This window comes from Aptenodytes forsteri, unplaced genomic scaffold (genome assembly GCF_000699145.1).
Source record: "Aptenodytes forsteri isolate BGI_AS27 unplaced genomic scaffold, ASM69914v1 Scaffold136, whole genome shotgun sequence".
Taxonomy (NCBI): domain Eukaryota; kingdom Metazoa; phylum Chordata; class Aves; order Sphenisciformes; family Spheniscidae; genus Aptenodytes; species Aptenodytes forsteri.
The window spans coordinates 3508234-3523282 of NW_008796111.1; the positions used below are offsets into that span (position 1 = coordinate 3508234).

General features: G+C 54.1%; 1 protein-coding gene across 1 annotated transcript; it reads left to right on the plus strand.

Moving 5' to 3' along the window:
- Window positions 1-356: 356 nt before the first annotated feature.
- DBH (dopamine beta-hydroxylase) lies at window positions 357-12514 on the plus strand. Its single transcript, XM_019474072.1, has 11 exons — window positions 357-698; window positions 3017-3163; window positions 4590-4847; window positions 6279-6455; window positions 6926-7028; window positions 8582-8748; window positions 9472-9615; window positions 9795-9833; window positions 10823-10882; window positions 11552-11679; window positions 12301-12514. The coding sequence occupies exons 1-11, from the start codon at window positions 357-359 to the stop codon at window positions 12512-12514; spliced, it is 1779 nt and encodes a 592-aa protein (XP_019329617.1).
- Window positions 12515-15049: the final 2535 nt, after the last annotated feature.

The window sequence follows — 15049 nt, forward strand, 5'->3', positions numbered from 1 at the left end:
GCTTGCTGAGTAAACAGCCCTTTCCAGCCACTAAGGAAGATTTAAGAGTGAATAACATCAGCCCAGTCGAATTCAATTGCTATTGATAAAGTCCATGTGCAATTAGAGCCAATTAAGGGGAGGCAGCGAATGACAAGTGTTTGGCCAGGAGGTGGGGGGGTCAATACAACAATCCAATTTCCCAACAACCAAATGCATGAATGACAAGTGTTTGGCCAGGAGGTGGGGGGGGTCAATACAACAATCCAATTTCCCAACAACCAAATGCAATTAAAGAGTATCACTTACCCGGCTTGCCCAGGAGGGCCAGCGCATAAATGGGCAAAGCCAGGCATGCGGGTTCCGTCCTGCCCAGCATGCAGACCTCTGGGAGCAAGCCCTGCCCCTGCCCCAGCTTCAAGCTGCGGGAAGTGGCATCCATGTACTTCACCATGATCGCGGTGTTCCTGGTCATCTTGGTGGTGGCCCTGCAGGGCTCGGCGCCCCGCGGGAGTGATTTTCCCTACAAGGTGCCCCTCGATCCCCAGGGGCTGCTCGAGCTCTCCTGGAACATCAGCTATCCCGAGCAAGCCGTGCATTTCCAGCTCCTCATCAGGGACCTGCAGTTCGGGCTCCTCTTCGGGATGTCGGACAGGGGCGAGTTCGAGAACGCGGACCTGGCTGTGCTCTGGAGCGACGGGCACAATTCCTATTTTGGGGTGAGTCCCTTGTGTGTTTGCATGGCTGCTTTTGGGGTTACCTCCCCACGGGTGAATCTGGCTGGTGGTTTGAAAGAGTGAGGCTGGTCCAGGGCACAGCGCACGCTGAACCGCTCCCGCTGCGCAGGTGGAAAGGGTCCAAAAGGGCTTGGGGGTTTTTATCCCAGACGGAGCCACAGGTCAGGCCTACACTATGGGTTTGGCATAGGATCTTAAACCCAAAGAGAAAAGAATAAATACAGCAGCACATCAGTAAGGCTGAGTGGAACCAAAACCTGGATGTCTCAGCTATGCTTAGCTGCAAAGAGCTCCAACAGGTGGTTGTACAGACCAGCTCACACTCACACACACACACACACACACACGCAGGATGCGTCAACAGCTCGGTTCACTTGTGCGCTGCTGTCAGTCACATTAAAAATTAACTGCAGCTCCCGTTAATGACTTTGAGACAGCGCAAAAGTTATCAGCCAGAAAGGCTGCTCCTGCCAGCACCAACAACCCAGCTGCGAGTCGCGTTCGACGCTATTGCGGAGATCAACAGGACACAGGAAAACACAACCTGACAGCTGCCTGCCCGCGGCGCGGTGTTATCAGAAATTAAACATGCAAATGTATTTAGGCAGTACACCTCGTGGTAGCAGATGGGGGGGGGGACACTAATTTCTAATTTTGCTGTTTGATTTTGCTACTGCGAATTACTGTCCTTTCTGACACAGTCCGTTTGTCCAGGTTCTTGTTTGGTTTGTCTTCCCGCCGGGGCTGCAGTTACAGTAACTACCCCTGTGCTCTCCGGCAGCTACCTATCCCCAGACCACCACGTTAGGCTTATTGCAATTGCGCTTGGCTGCAGAAAGCAATGCACATTTTTCCCCATGTGAGGCTTTCCAGTAAGTTAAATTTTACCTCTCTGCTTACTTCAAACTAACCATAAAATACATTCTTTCACAATCAGATGCAATGTGATCTGCAGTGTAATGAGAGGATGAAAAGGAGGGCCTATTATCTGTACTGTTTTTCTGCTAATTACCAGCCATTCAGGATGTGTGGTGGCCCGAGTGCTACAGTATTTCACAGCATCATGTTAAAAAAACATAAAGGATCATTTCTAATCTGTCTTCATGTGCTCACCGAAAGACAAACAGCGCTGAATTAAACACCGGGCAGCATTTGGGCTTTCTCTCTCAGCTGGTGCTGTACAGCATCCTGCAAGGAGATTTCTATAAATCTCTCCAGTCCTGGTTTCTCTCTCCCAGCAGCGTTTCTTCTGGATAAGTATGTCAGCTGTTAAAAAGACCCAAAATTGCTAACCCCCCCATGTACTACGAGATTAATTTGCACACCATACTCCTATGACAACAAATGTCATGCTAGTTTCATGTAGCTGATTTTACTCTCCCCCTCTAAGGACAGTATGTTCTCGAAATATCACTCTATACTTCTGGCTGAAGCGATGCCAAGATGCTTTATTCTTTTTCTTATGGTTTTTGCCCCAAGATAAGCGAACCGGTGCCACTTGTGTACGTACAGCAAGGTACTTCTTAGGTGCCTTTTCTCAGTAAACAAAAGATATCAGTGGGAGATGCAAAAGACCAAGAAAACAACACTGTTCAAATCCAAATTATTGCAGGTTTTTATACACCAAACCTTCAAATCCTTAAGCACAGGAGTAACCTACTGCTTTGCTTCTCGGTGTGGCTTTGTCACCATCGTCAACAGCGAGCAGTTTTTGGGAGGCCTTGCTGGCCTGCCGAAACAATCTGGTCACAACAAATTAAGGATTTTGAAGAAGGATAGCGATTCCTCGGGCTGACGCTACAGCCCAGCACGGGTCTGATCTTAAATTGCAAGCAGCTGGTTTGTGGCAAGGGTATTGGAGAGCGCATTACCCCCCCCAGAATGTCCCCCCCAGCCAAATACACCCAGAACACAGCACAGACCGATGCAACACCTTCATGTGTCCCTGCGGGCTTTCCTCCCCCCGCCTCCTTTCCCCCCGTCACATCTCAACTTGTAAAGGTCTTTCTGCAGACTATTAATGCTGGGTCACTTATTTCACAGGTCTGCCTGTGCCGAGCACCAAGGGTCTCATGGCAGGGGCCACGCTGGCACGGCTCTGCCCGTGGGCTGCCGGAGGGCGGCGTGGGGCAACCAAAACACAGGCTCCCTCCACCTCTGGGAGGGTGAACCGACCAGAGGGTGAACAGAAGGAGGACCTCACGACCCGCGGTACCGCTGGAGGTCACCGCCGTGGGCTCCTCAGGCTGAGCGGGGCCAGTGGAGCCTCCTGGCTTAGCGGGGTGCTCTTCCTCCCGCAGGATGCCTGGAGCGATGCCAAGGGGCAGCTCCACATGGACTCACAGCAGGACTACCAGCTCCTCGGGGCTCGGAGGGCTCCCGAGGGGCTCTACCTCCTCTTCAGAAGAGCCTTCAGCACCTGTGACCCCAAGGACTACCTTATAGAGGTACGGCATCGCCCTCACCCCGCTATAGCACTCCCCGGCCCCGTCCCAGCCCTGGGGCAGAGCTCTAAACCCCAACCTGCATGGTTATACCTGACCAGTGTTTTGTTTTGGGGACAGCATCAGGCGTTTGTGCTGTCTAGGGTAGAAAGGAAGCGTGCTACAGATGTCAGCCCTGGGACATGAGTAATGTTTGGCACGATCTATTTACAACCCCTTATAAACCTGTATAAAGTGTAGATTTTAGCTCGTTTGCATCATCCGGTCCTGTTAAGCATGTGTTAGGTCTATATAAGTACCCTCCTGCATCACTCCGTTTTGCAGTCTGGAGCCAACTGTTTGGAGTGTTACTAAGAGGTGTTGGTGTTGTTCAACGGGCTGCAAAGAGGAGGGTTTTGGCAGGAGCCAGAGCAAAGGGACGGCAAATAGAGCCGCTGCGGTGTGCTTGTGTGTGATTTAGTGGAGTCTCTCCTGGTCTGTATTCACCGCTCCCCCACGAGACAGGATTTGGGGGAAATGTTCCCTGGGGGGATGTCGAAGAGCTTCAGGGTCTCAGCCACGGACCCCGGGTGTGGGCAGGAATCAGCACCAGGCTCATTTCAGATGAAAGCCTTTGGTGGGCAGGATATTTTAAAGCCAACGTAGGCATAGAACATCGTTGAATTTTTGTTGCTAGTTTTCAAAAGCTTGTCTTGTGGTAAGAAACGTCTACTGTCTGTCAAAACATGGAGAGCCCTGGAGGAAAAAAAAAATCTGTGTGTGAACCGGGAAAAGACTTGCAGGTCTTTATTCTCTGATCCTTTAAGAGAAAATTATTCTCTCTTCCTTTCTTCCTTACCTCCTGTCCAGAGCTTACTGGGTTCAGCAGCACCGTCCTTGCTTGCAGTAGACTTTCAGCAGAACTTCTCATGGTACTCCCCCAACAGAAGTTGGGAGAAAGGGAGGATTTCAGGGTGAAGTTTTTCTGCTGTTCCTCCCTAGGCTGCTGCCCATGGCCATTGCCAGGACCAGGGTTCAGGGTGGGATGAGTCCTGAACCGACGTGGCCATCCCAGCCTGGAGGTCAGGAGGGATGAGGGGCTCTGAAGAAGCAGAGAGATGTTACCCTTATGGGCAGGCGAGAGGTGTGAGGGCAATAGTATTAACTACTTAAGTTTAAAACTGATGCCATCTAGGGAAAACTTTTCAGACTCTCCCAACTGGTAGGGAACCCTCTGTGATCACGTCAGCCAAAGAAGTGCCCCGAAATCTGCAGTCTTTCCAGGACAGCCCAGCAAAGTGAGCTACTGGTGAAGCCAGGGTGGCTTCCCATCTCGGGGTGGGTCAAAAGGCCCGTTCCTGGACTCATGCCACCAATACTGGTGCTAATAGTCCATGCAGTTCACATTCCTGCATGAAAAACTACCTGATATATTTTGCTCTCGCTTCAGGATGGCACCGTGCACCTTATCTATGGGATCCTGGAGAAACCGGTCCATTCCCTCCAAGCCATCAACATCTCTGCCATCCACAGGGGACTGCAGAGGGTGCAGCTGCTAAAGCCCAACATCACCATCCCTGAACTGCCCAGCGACATGAAGACCATGGAGATAGTGGCCCCTGACGTTGTCATTCCCAGCCAGGAGACAACCTACTGGTGTTACATGGCAGAGCTCCCAGACAGCTTCCCCAAACATCACATTATCATGGTAAGAGGCAGGAGAAGAGGGTTGCTTTCCCTGGTGCAGATCAGCAATCGCGTTCACGTTCAGCCATTCTGCAAAGTCCACCTCTCCCCTGTCCTTCCACAGGGAGGCTTTCAGACCCATACATCTTCCCCAGCATGGTACCAAAACATCTCCCAGAGCCATCCCACCAGCCAGTAGCACCCTCATGTCTCCTAGAGAACCCCAAATCAGAAGTTTCTCAGCAGGAGGTGGCAGGGTGGTGACTTTCCACCTGGCACATGGAGCAAGTAGCAGGGCAGGTTCAGAGCTGACCCCCTGCAGAAGGCAGAGCTGTAGCCATCAAGGACAGACCCGTGGCAGGATTATGGCACACAATGAACCACGAGGAATATATAAACATGGGAAACAAAGGAACAGGGCTGGCGAGAGCAGGGCAGAGCGAGCCAGGATATGAACTGGCATACTCCAGATTAGGCATACTCAAAAAAAAAAAAAAAAAAAAAGGGGTTACAGACATAAATGCGACTTGTGTGCATGGCCCAGACGTGTTGCACATGCTTGGGTCACCTCCCCCATAGGAGAGGCAGAAACCTGCAGGCAGCTTAGTGCCGGGGAAAGGCAGGCGTAACGCCGGTCTGACTGCCCGTCACGAGCTGCTGGGAGAGCATCGCCCCGGCAGGCGCGGAGGTGGCTCGGCAGATGACCTGGCACACCCAGAGTCAAAACCACACAACAGGGAGAGGGAAAACCTCGACACACGAGCCAAAGCGAGTGCTTAGTGATTTATAGGGGAGAGACGGCGTTGCAAAAGAAAACTCAGAAGGAGGATTTTCTCTCCAACAGATGGTGTGAAATGAATCATCTGTGTGTAAGTAAAAAGTGCGTAACTCCTGATACCTTCCCGCTGCTGCAGATCATTTCTACAGCTGGCGCTTTTAGCCAGAGCCATTCGTCAGGCTTATTTGAAGTCACTCTTTCTACCCCAAATCCCACTCCCCGTGCCCCAAGCAGCTGTTGGCTAGAAATGAAACCCAATAGCTGCAGGCAGAGCTACTGCAATGTGGGCAGGACCCTCTTTAGGAAAAAGCAATGTCCCCAGGGTCACCTCAGACCTCCAAAACTGGCAAAGGACTCAGTCATCACAAAGCAGACCAAGATCATCTGCTGATCAGATGCATCTGTCGCTGGAGAAGGGATGAGATGTTTCTCTATGGGTTCTGGTGGACTCTGGGTTGGTCCCAAAGCCAACCAAGAGCTCTTGGCCATTGGTGCCTCATACCCAGAGCAACCTTCCCTCCCCATCACGCGGCAGAAACTGTCTCCCATTCAGTAACGGATAGCAGACATACCTGCCTTGGGCTCCTTGTGGATCCTGCACAGACAGCAGCCCCTGGGGATGGGCTCTCGGCAAACAGTCTTAATGTGTCCTCCTTCTTTGACACTGCTTTGCAGTACGAGCCAGTGATCACGGCGGGCAATGAGGCCCTGGTCCACCACATGGAAGTCTTCCAGTGTGCTGCCGAGTTCGATAGCTTCCCCCATTACAACGGGCCCTGCGACTCCAAGATGAAGCCAGACCGGCTTAACTACTGCAGGCACGTGCTTGCCGCATGGGCCATGGGAGCACAGGTGGGTGCAAGATGGGACCCACCACCCTGGGTGAAAGCTTTGCTCCTGGACGCTTTCCTGCTCTCACCCAACCCTTCTTGATCCCTTCTTGCAGGAATGGGCATCTGAACCCTCCCAGTGTGGGCTGCTCCAATCCCAGTCTCTGCTGGGATTTGTGTCCAGCCCTGTCTGAGCTCCCCATCCTCCCCCCAGATGTGTCTGATTTTCCACCTCACCCCAGCCCACCTCCTCGGCACCGTAAATCGGTGTGATGCCGCTACTCAGTGGTTATGACATTGTATGTGCATGCCGGCATGCGAGAAGCCTTTGGAAGCAAGACCAGCTCACTGAGCACAACCAAGAGCACAAGTCATGTCCCTCAGCCCACGGTGGGGGTCAGGATTATGCCCAGACGTTTCCCTTAGCCTTTTCAGCCTTGTTGCCAGGAAAGTCACCCCACTGCTCCCCTAACACCCTCCCTCTGCTTCCAGGCTTTCTACTACCCTGAAGAAGCAGGTCTTGCTTTTGGTGGCCCGGGCTCCTCCAGATATTTGCGCCTGGAGATTCATTACCACAATCCCCTGGTGTTCAAAGGTGAGTGGGCACATGGCGATGCCCAGTGCCTCCCCAGTGAGGCAGTGGCAGGAGAGCTGGGTAAACGCCAGGGACTGCCACCCTGACGGGGAGGGCTCTTTCAGAAGAAAACTTGGCCAAAATCGTAGCCCTGTTTGCAACTTTCTGGAGACCTCGTGGTCCAGATCTGTCTTAGCGGGAGGAATACATTAAATCCCCACCATGCTGCTGCCTTTCTGGTCTCAGCAAAGTCATTCTCAACGGAGGCTGGACCCCGTCCTCGTGCATGCCCAGCGATGGGGAGGGATGCTCAGGGAAGGGAGCCTGGCTGAACCTGCAGCCCCCCGGGCAGAAAGCCGCCCCTGCACGTCGTTCCTACAGGGCAATGGTCCAAGGCAACACCATTATTTAGCTGGGCTGTCACAGGGTGTGCCCCCAATTTCTGTGCAAGGTGGTGGTGGTGGGTCTGAGCTCAGGGCCAAGAGCAACAGCAGTGCCGAAGTCACCAGAGAGACAGCACCAGCCTGGCTGAGGATGGGGAAATTTAGATGTTGTTTTAATGGTACTCCTGCTTCAATAACATTGTCAGGAGACACATTTAAAAAAAAAAAGGATTCCAAACAACCCAGTTTCTTCATTTGCATAAAAACAAGTAGCTTCTTGACTAACCAAGTATATTTTTAGGAGACCAGAGCATATGTACTGTAGATCAATCATAGCACATTCGGCAACTCGAGAAGAAACACGTCTATAAATACAGAGCTCATGTCTTTCATAATTTATCTGTTTTTGCATGTTAACCAATAGTGTCTCCCCTGTTATTCTTATCCCTGGGTGGGTTCCAGCCCAGAGACAGGGGGTTCAAAGCCAGCCTGAACCCCTTCTGACCTACTGAACCTGCCCTTTCCCTTTGCTCGCAAAGCTGGGTGGTGAATGGGAGCCAGAGCTTGGCTTTGCATCTCAGCAGAGCTTGCTGCTGCCTCTGCCTGTCCCGTGGTCAGCATATGCCAGGGCACGTCATGGGCACAGGGTCTTCTCCAGTTCCCACCAGCTGTGTTTGGGCACTGGGGGGCGGGGGGAGCAGGTGGTAAATGGAGCAATCTCAAATGCAAGAAAGACCAGAAAATTTCCAAATGCAAGGAGTACTTGCTCCATAGGCATTTCTCCTCCTGTCAGGCCCCCAGTAACACCGTGGCCTTAGTTCTTTGGATGCATCAGTCAAAGAAGATGCAATAAGGCATATTTCTGAGGGAGTTCTCCAAAGCATCCCATGATCTGTCCTTCTGCTTTGGGCTCTCCAAAGGTACTCCTTACCTCTCTTGGGAGCAACTCAACCTCAGGTTGGTGACCTCTCTAGGGGACCAGACACGTGTCTGGGACCACTCAGTAAAGATTTGCATGAAAATATCTGGGATTTAAAACGAATAAGAACTGCACACAGGAAGAAAGCTGCGAGCGAGAGGCCGGCACGCCTCTCCCCACTGTAGCACAGCATCATTTTTCATGCCTGACCTTGTCCCGGCAGCCGTCACTTCTCCCGCGGTGACTTGCAGCCTCGTCCTCTTGCCTGCCAGGTCGGCGCGACTCCTCGGGAATCCGCCTCTACTACACGGCCACCCTGCGACGCTACGATGCTGGCATCATGGAGCTGGGCTTGGTCTACACGCCGGTGATGGCCATTCCCCCGGGTGAGGATGCCTTCATCCTCACAGGGTACTGCACCGACAAATGCACCCAGCTGGTGAGTGCCTGTCCTCTCCGCCCTGGCTTTGGCTCGGAGAAGAGAGGTTGCAAATGGCTTTTCCAAGGCAGCAGTGATACAGCACCGAGCTTCAGGCTCCCAATTCCCAGTTTTAAACTCCCCAAACCACTTACCATGAGATTGTGCTGGAAAGAAAAAAATCTGCTGTGTACAACAAACAGTGAGCAGCTGGTTGGGATGCCTGAATCTCCCTCGAAGCAGCTCTCCTGGGGAGCCATCTGCTCCGGCTCCCCGGGGTACCATTCCCATAAAACTTACTGACAAGCTGACTGTGCCCCAGCGGTGCTTTCCCCCACGGAGATGGGAAGATTGGCCTCTGCTTTCAAGGAGCTCGCCAAGAGCTCCCTTAAGTATGTTTCCAAATTGCCCACCTTGCTCTCAAGGAAGTTTTAGTGGACGGTTTTGTAGCGCCTACCCAAAAGGAACCATTTGTGCCACTGCCAACGAATGCAAGGAAGCAAGCAGCGTGCTGCTCCTGATGACTTAGGGCACAGCAGTGCATAAATTGGATTTGACAGCAGACCGAGCGTCTGTCCCTCTGCAGGGAGCTCACTTCTACGCTGCCCCAAGGGCACCGCAATCCCCAAACCCCCATGTGGGAGCCAGTGCAGGGACAGCCGGTCCCGAGCACGCAGCAAGGGGGTGCGCGGGCAGGGAGAGGGATGGGGTCGGGTACGGAGGCTTGAGCCGTCCTTCCCCCAGGCTCTGCCCGCTGCCGGCATCCGCATCTTCGCCTCCCAGCTCCACACTCACCTGGCAGGAAGAAAAGTGGTGACAGTGCTGTCCCGGGACGGGAGAGAGCGGCAGGTCGTGAACGCCGACGGTCACTACAGCCCTCACTTCCAGGTACAGGGGTATGCAGGGGCAGCGGGGGGGCCCGGCTGGGCATCACCCGTGGGGCTGCCCTGGGCACAGCACCACAGCGTTGCTCTGATGCGTCCCCTTTCCTTCCCTCCCAGGAGATCCGCACCCTGGGCACAGCACCACGGCGTTGCTCTGATACGGCCCCTTTCCTTCCCTCCCAGGAGATCCGCATGCTGAAGGAGGTGGTTGCAGTTCTTCCAGTGAGTGGCTCTAAAAACTGTGGTGGCTTTCCAAATAGTGCAAGACCTTCCCCTGACCCCGCAGCCCTGAGACCCCAGCTCCTTTACACCACCTCATTCCCTCTGCCACTGGCAGCCCCTGCCCACGCACAGGCACCCGCTGCCATCTGGGACCTCCTGGGGGGGGGCTGCAGGAGGACACACTCCCCGTGCTCCCCAGGTCGTATCTGCCACCCCTGTGCAGATGCCCTGGAGACGCCAGGGCCCGTCTCATATGGCACAAAACTGGTGCGTGGGCAACCGAACCGTGCCAGGAGCTAAATTAAGCATCTAATTTAATTGGGCTTCCTCTAGCAGAGGGGGCCTCCTTGGGGGTGTGAGGCTGAACCGTGCATGCACTGGAGGTGCCCCCTCTCTCCTTACTTGATGGAAGGAGAGAAGAGATTCGGCAGTGAATGTGATAGGAGTAGGTGGTAAAACAGAGGCTGAGTGTCCCCCAAGGCTGTACGGCTGAGGAAGGACCCGGCTGCAAAGCTGAGGGCACCTGCAGGAACCCTCGTGCCCCAGGAGGCTGCTCAAAAGCCTCAGCACCTATTGAAACCATACCCAGGGCTGTGCTCTGGGGCGTCCCCGCGGGCCCCGGCACCAACCGTGGCAGGGAGGCAGTTGTGCCATCAAGTTGGGTACAGGTTTGGCAATTCAAAATGTTGCCTAAGTGCATTTTTTTTAGGTGCTTCAGCCCTGCAGAAATTCTTAGAAAGTGAGGAAAGCAGGAAACACCGTCCCTGGGATACAGCCCTAGGGAATCTCCCCAGGGGATGCAAGTTTAGCAAGTGCTCCTGCAGCACCGTGGCCAGTACTGGCGGGGAAACAGGCTGCCCACGGGCTGGCACCACTGCAAAGAGCAGAGATCTGCTATGTTACCAACTCCCCAATCCCCAAATCTGCTGATCGGAGAGGGGAAACTCTGCACTCTCACACCTACGCGTGTCTGCGTTCAAACCCCCCAGGGTGACGAACTCATCACGACCTGCACATACAACACGGAGGACCGGAGCCGAGCCACCGTGGTGAGTGCGGGGACGAGCTCACCTGCCCGCGTGGGGCTGGCGTGTGTTTGCACCCCAGGGTTGGGGGCACCCGCAAAGTGGGCACCTGCATGAACCCGGGCTGAATCACAGCCAGAAACCAGAGGGAGGGTGGTAAAGAAACGAGCCCGCAAGGCTCTGCTGCCTGCAGCGGGGATGTTAAAGTGCTAATTGAGAAGTAGCATGTGTCACTCCAATTCCCATCACAAACTGTTCCACTGGGGATTAATTGTAATTAAAGAGAAGTGGCATTTTTTGACAGTGCATGTTATTTTCTTACATAGGCAGCAAAAAAGAAGCCTGTCAGAGGTACCATCAACAGGGACAAAGCTAAATATAGCAGAGGGATTATAGGAAATCTGCATTTTAATGTAAACCACACGATCTAGCCTGAAAGTCTGTCCTTGCATAAAGGGCGGATGGGCAGATGAGCAGAGCGCAGGCGACCCCATGCATCTGAAGGGGTGCATATATGGGGGGGTGTGTGTATATATATATGTGTGTGTGTGTGCGCACATGCGCGTGTGCACGTGTGCACGTACAGGTGTGAGCTTTGTGCCTTTGCAGCCCCTCTGCCCTCCCCGCTGCCTGTGCAGCCCCGGCAGGGCAGAGCCGGACCCCGCTGCCAGCACGTTTGTTTCTGTGCCGCAGGGCGGGTTTGGCATCCTGGAGGAGATGTGCGTGAACTACGTGCACTACTATCCCCAGACGCAGCTGGAGCTGTGCAAAAGCGCTGTGGATCCAGGCTACCTGCACCGATACTTCAACCTCGTGAACAGGTACAGAGCCCCTGCACGGCGGTGCTGGGGGGAGAGGGACCATTGCAGAGCCCTTTGCTAGTGACACTGGAAAAAAGTTTAAAAAGAGGGGTTTGAGGCGCTGGCTGGGCAGTAGGTACGCAGGGGCACTCAGGCCATGCAGGTTTCAGGAGCCGTGGCGGCGTGCTGGAGCACAGTCCTGCCCTCCCCTGCCCTCGGAGCAAGCAGCCAAACCCAGGGCTTTAAGGATGGCTGTGTAGTGAGAACTGCCGGGAAGGGAGAGCGTTCCCAGGGAGGAACTTCCCAGCAAGAGTCAGTGCATGGCCAAGTGCTTATGTGCAAACTACTTCTTATAACCCAAGGCAGACGCCAAGCGTCCCTGCCAGAGAAACAGGCTGCGGCTCATTCACCCACGATGAGAGGGGCGAGATGCTGACCTTGCACAGGGTGTCCTACTCACGGGCAGTCCGGCTGGCCCCACATCTTCACCCGCAGGTGCCGGCTGCACTAGGCTCTCCCTGCTCCCAGCGCCGACTTCGGAGCCATTCCAGGCCGAGCTTTAGGCAGGGAGGAATTAGACACATCCAGCGCTGAGAGGGGACAGCACTGCTGCGTTTCAGTGTGGCATTTCTCCTGCCCCAGGTTTAACGACGAGGAGGTCTGCACGTGCCCGCAGGTCTCCATCCCACAGCAGTTTTTCTCCGTCCCCTGGAACACGTTCAACAGAGACGTGCTGAAATCCCTCTACGGCTTTGCTCCGATCTCGATGCACTGCAACAAATCCTCAGCCGTCCGGTTCCCAGTACGTATAGCTTCACAACCAAAGCTTCGCAGCAAAACTCCCGGCCGTAGGTAAAAAGCAGCTCGGCGGAGCTGTGCGGCAGGGTGACACCGATGAGATGGGTCGGGTCTCCGGTGCTCAGGACATGGCTGCACCCGGCGCGCTCAGGGCAGGGAGCTGGAGCTGCCTGGGGAACCCCGGCGTCAGCAGGACACTGAGCCCAGCCCAAACCTGGTGCTTAAAACAATACGGCACAAGCCCGCTGTGGATGTGCTCGGCCAGATTCAATTAGGAGATGCTTTGCATAAAGCGAGTTTGAGGCTGCTTTCACTAGGCATCAAAGCAGGGCTAGCTCCAGAACCAAGGAGAAATGTGAGGTGGTTTTTAGGATTTTGGCAAATTACATCAGGTCCCAGCAAAGCGAGCTCATTACGCACAGCATCTGTGCCGTCTCCAAATGCAGCGATCCAGCAAAACGCGAAGAATAAAGGGCTGTGAGATCTTTAAAGGAAAACCAGGCCCAGCGATGATGGTCATGGCGATGATGGTGATGAAGATTTAAAACCACTGATGGTCCCTATCACCATCAGATCCCGACACCATTTATCAGTGTAATAAACTTACATGATACGCTATTTCTGGATCGAGTGTTATCCACCACAGCGCCGGAGGATGCCGAGCTGATTGCAGGGAAGACCATCAGCTTTCTGCCTCGGTAAAACCCCTTTAGCAAAATCTGCTCTGGAGGGGGCAGAAACCTTTCCAGTTCCCTGGAACTGGGGACCCGGCACCTCTCGGCCATGCAGAGCCCCGCTGCAGGGACAGAAGTGGCGCAGAAGTTTTGTGCAGCAGCAGAATTATGAATTAAGCCTCTTAATTACAGCCCAGACAACTCTCTTGATTTCAGAGAGGTCTGGAGGGTGGCTCGGAATAGACTCGAGTGGAGCAGAGCTGATGCCGGCACAAAGTGGGTCATGAGCATTGCAGCGAGGGCGAAGGAGCCGAGCTGCCCCTCCTGCTCTGCTGGTGTTTTCAGAGCGAGCCCAATTTTAAGACATCTCATTTATTCCACACTGTTTCTGCCAAGAGAAAAGCACCAGCTTCTAATTAAGCTTGTGTTTTTGCAGTTCAGCGATCCCAAACCTGACGAGATTTCTGGAAGGACTGAGTGCTGTTAATTATCGAGCAAAATCTCAAGGTAACACTTGAGAGTGGCTGCAGGGATGTCGCTGTCCCCGAGTCCCCTGCACCTGCAAGGGCTCACAGTGAACTCTCTATACTCTCTACGTTCAGATTTCCACTCAAAAGCACTGAAAACAACAACTGTTGAGACGCTCCAAATACCTTTGATCTACCCCAAAAGCAGGGTGCTGGTGAGGTGCTAGCGCAGGGTTTGGGACATGTCGGCAGGGCAGGCTGCTGCTGCAGATGGGCTCAGGGCTGGGGCCGAGCCCTGGAGCAGGCGCACCCTAAACATGCTTAACTGCTCTCTTAAGCCATAAGGGTACAGGAAAATAGTCGTTTCTCCAGCTGGTGCTTCCCTGCAATGCTGTTCCCTCTCCAGTCGCTCCCTGTGTGCTTTGGGAGGGTCCCTCCATCCCCCTCCACCTTTCCCCAGGGTTTTCCTGGTGTCGGTGCAGGCTCTGGCCCGTTTCGCTTGACATACTACAAGGAATTTCATCTGAAAACATAAATTCAACTTTCATCTTCTTGCTGATGACTCACGGCTCTACCTCTCATCTCCAGACCTCCCTCCTCCTGCTCACACTGCAGCTCAGCCTCTTGCTGACGTTTCCACATGAGCACACAGCCGGCAGCCAAACTGTTGCATCGCCAAACCAGAGCTCAGCCCAGACTGAGCCCCTCTTCGCCCTCGCAGCCCCTGCCTGCGTCTCACCCGGCCACTAACCCGGACCAACACGTCACATCTCAGCTAGATCCTGCCCGGCGGGCTCAGCCCTCGGCACTGTCTGACTCTGACAAATTGCTCCTTGCAGGGAGCATCCCCAGGAAAAGGTGCCCCCATGCATGCAGGGAGCTGGGGGTTTTGTCCTGGCCACGGTCACCTCGAGCCCTGATGGCTGTGACAGCTCTTCCCCGGCTCTGCCCCACGGCACCTCATCCAGGCTGCTGCGTCCCTCCCGTTTCACAGCAGCTGCACGTGAAATCCATGCTGGCACGCTGCAAATGTTGCCTCCAACCAACCTTCCTGCCAATACCTGGCAGAGAGCGTTTTTCAGGGCTGGGCTGAGAGCACGGTGGGTCGGTGGGACTCCCTGGTTTGAGTTGTCTCCATCTGATTTGGTGGGTAACGCTTTTTGGGGTGGAAGCTCCCTGATTGTGGTGGGTTTGTGCAACGTGGTGCACCGCAGACATCTGCGCCACTAAGGGGATGCGTAGGTGCTTCTGCAATACAAATAATTAGTAACGTCTCATAAGAAAACATCCTGGTTTGGGCTAAAAACACTTCAAATATTAAAGATTATTTCATTTTTACACATAGGGAGAAACACGGAGTCTCCAAGTACCCGAAACCCCAACTTGGTCTCATGGTGCTGATCTCTCTTGCAGGGCGAGTGGGAGAAGCAGCCGCTTCCCACCACCACCGAG

What these genes read in the sequence shown, in the direction of transcription:
- DBH (XM_019474072.1), top strand. Translation starts at nt 357, where the DNA reads ATGCAGACCTCTGGGAGCAAGCCCTGCCCCTGCCCCAGCTTCAAGCTG. An exon ending in CCAAGGACTACCTTATAGAG is followed by an intron (nt 3,164 to 4,589) that starts GTACGGCATCGC and finishes CTCTCGCTTCAG; the next exon opens with GATGGCACCGTGCACCTTAT. An exon ending in CCGACAAATGCACCCAGCTG is followed by an intron (nt 8,749 to 9,471) that starts GTGAGTGCCTGT and finishes TCCTTCCCCCAG; the next exon opens with GCTCTGCCCGCTGCCGGCAT.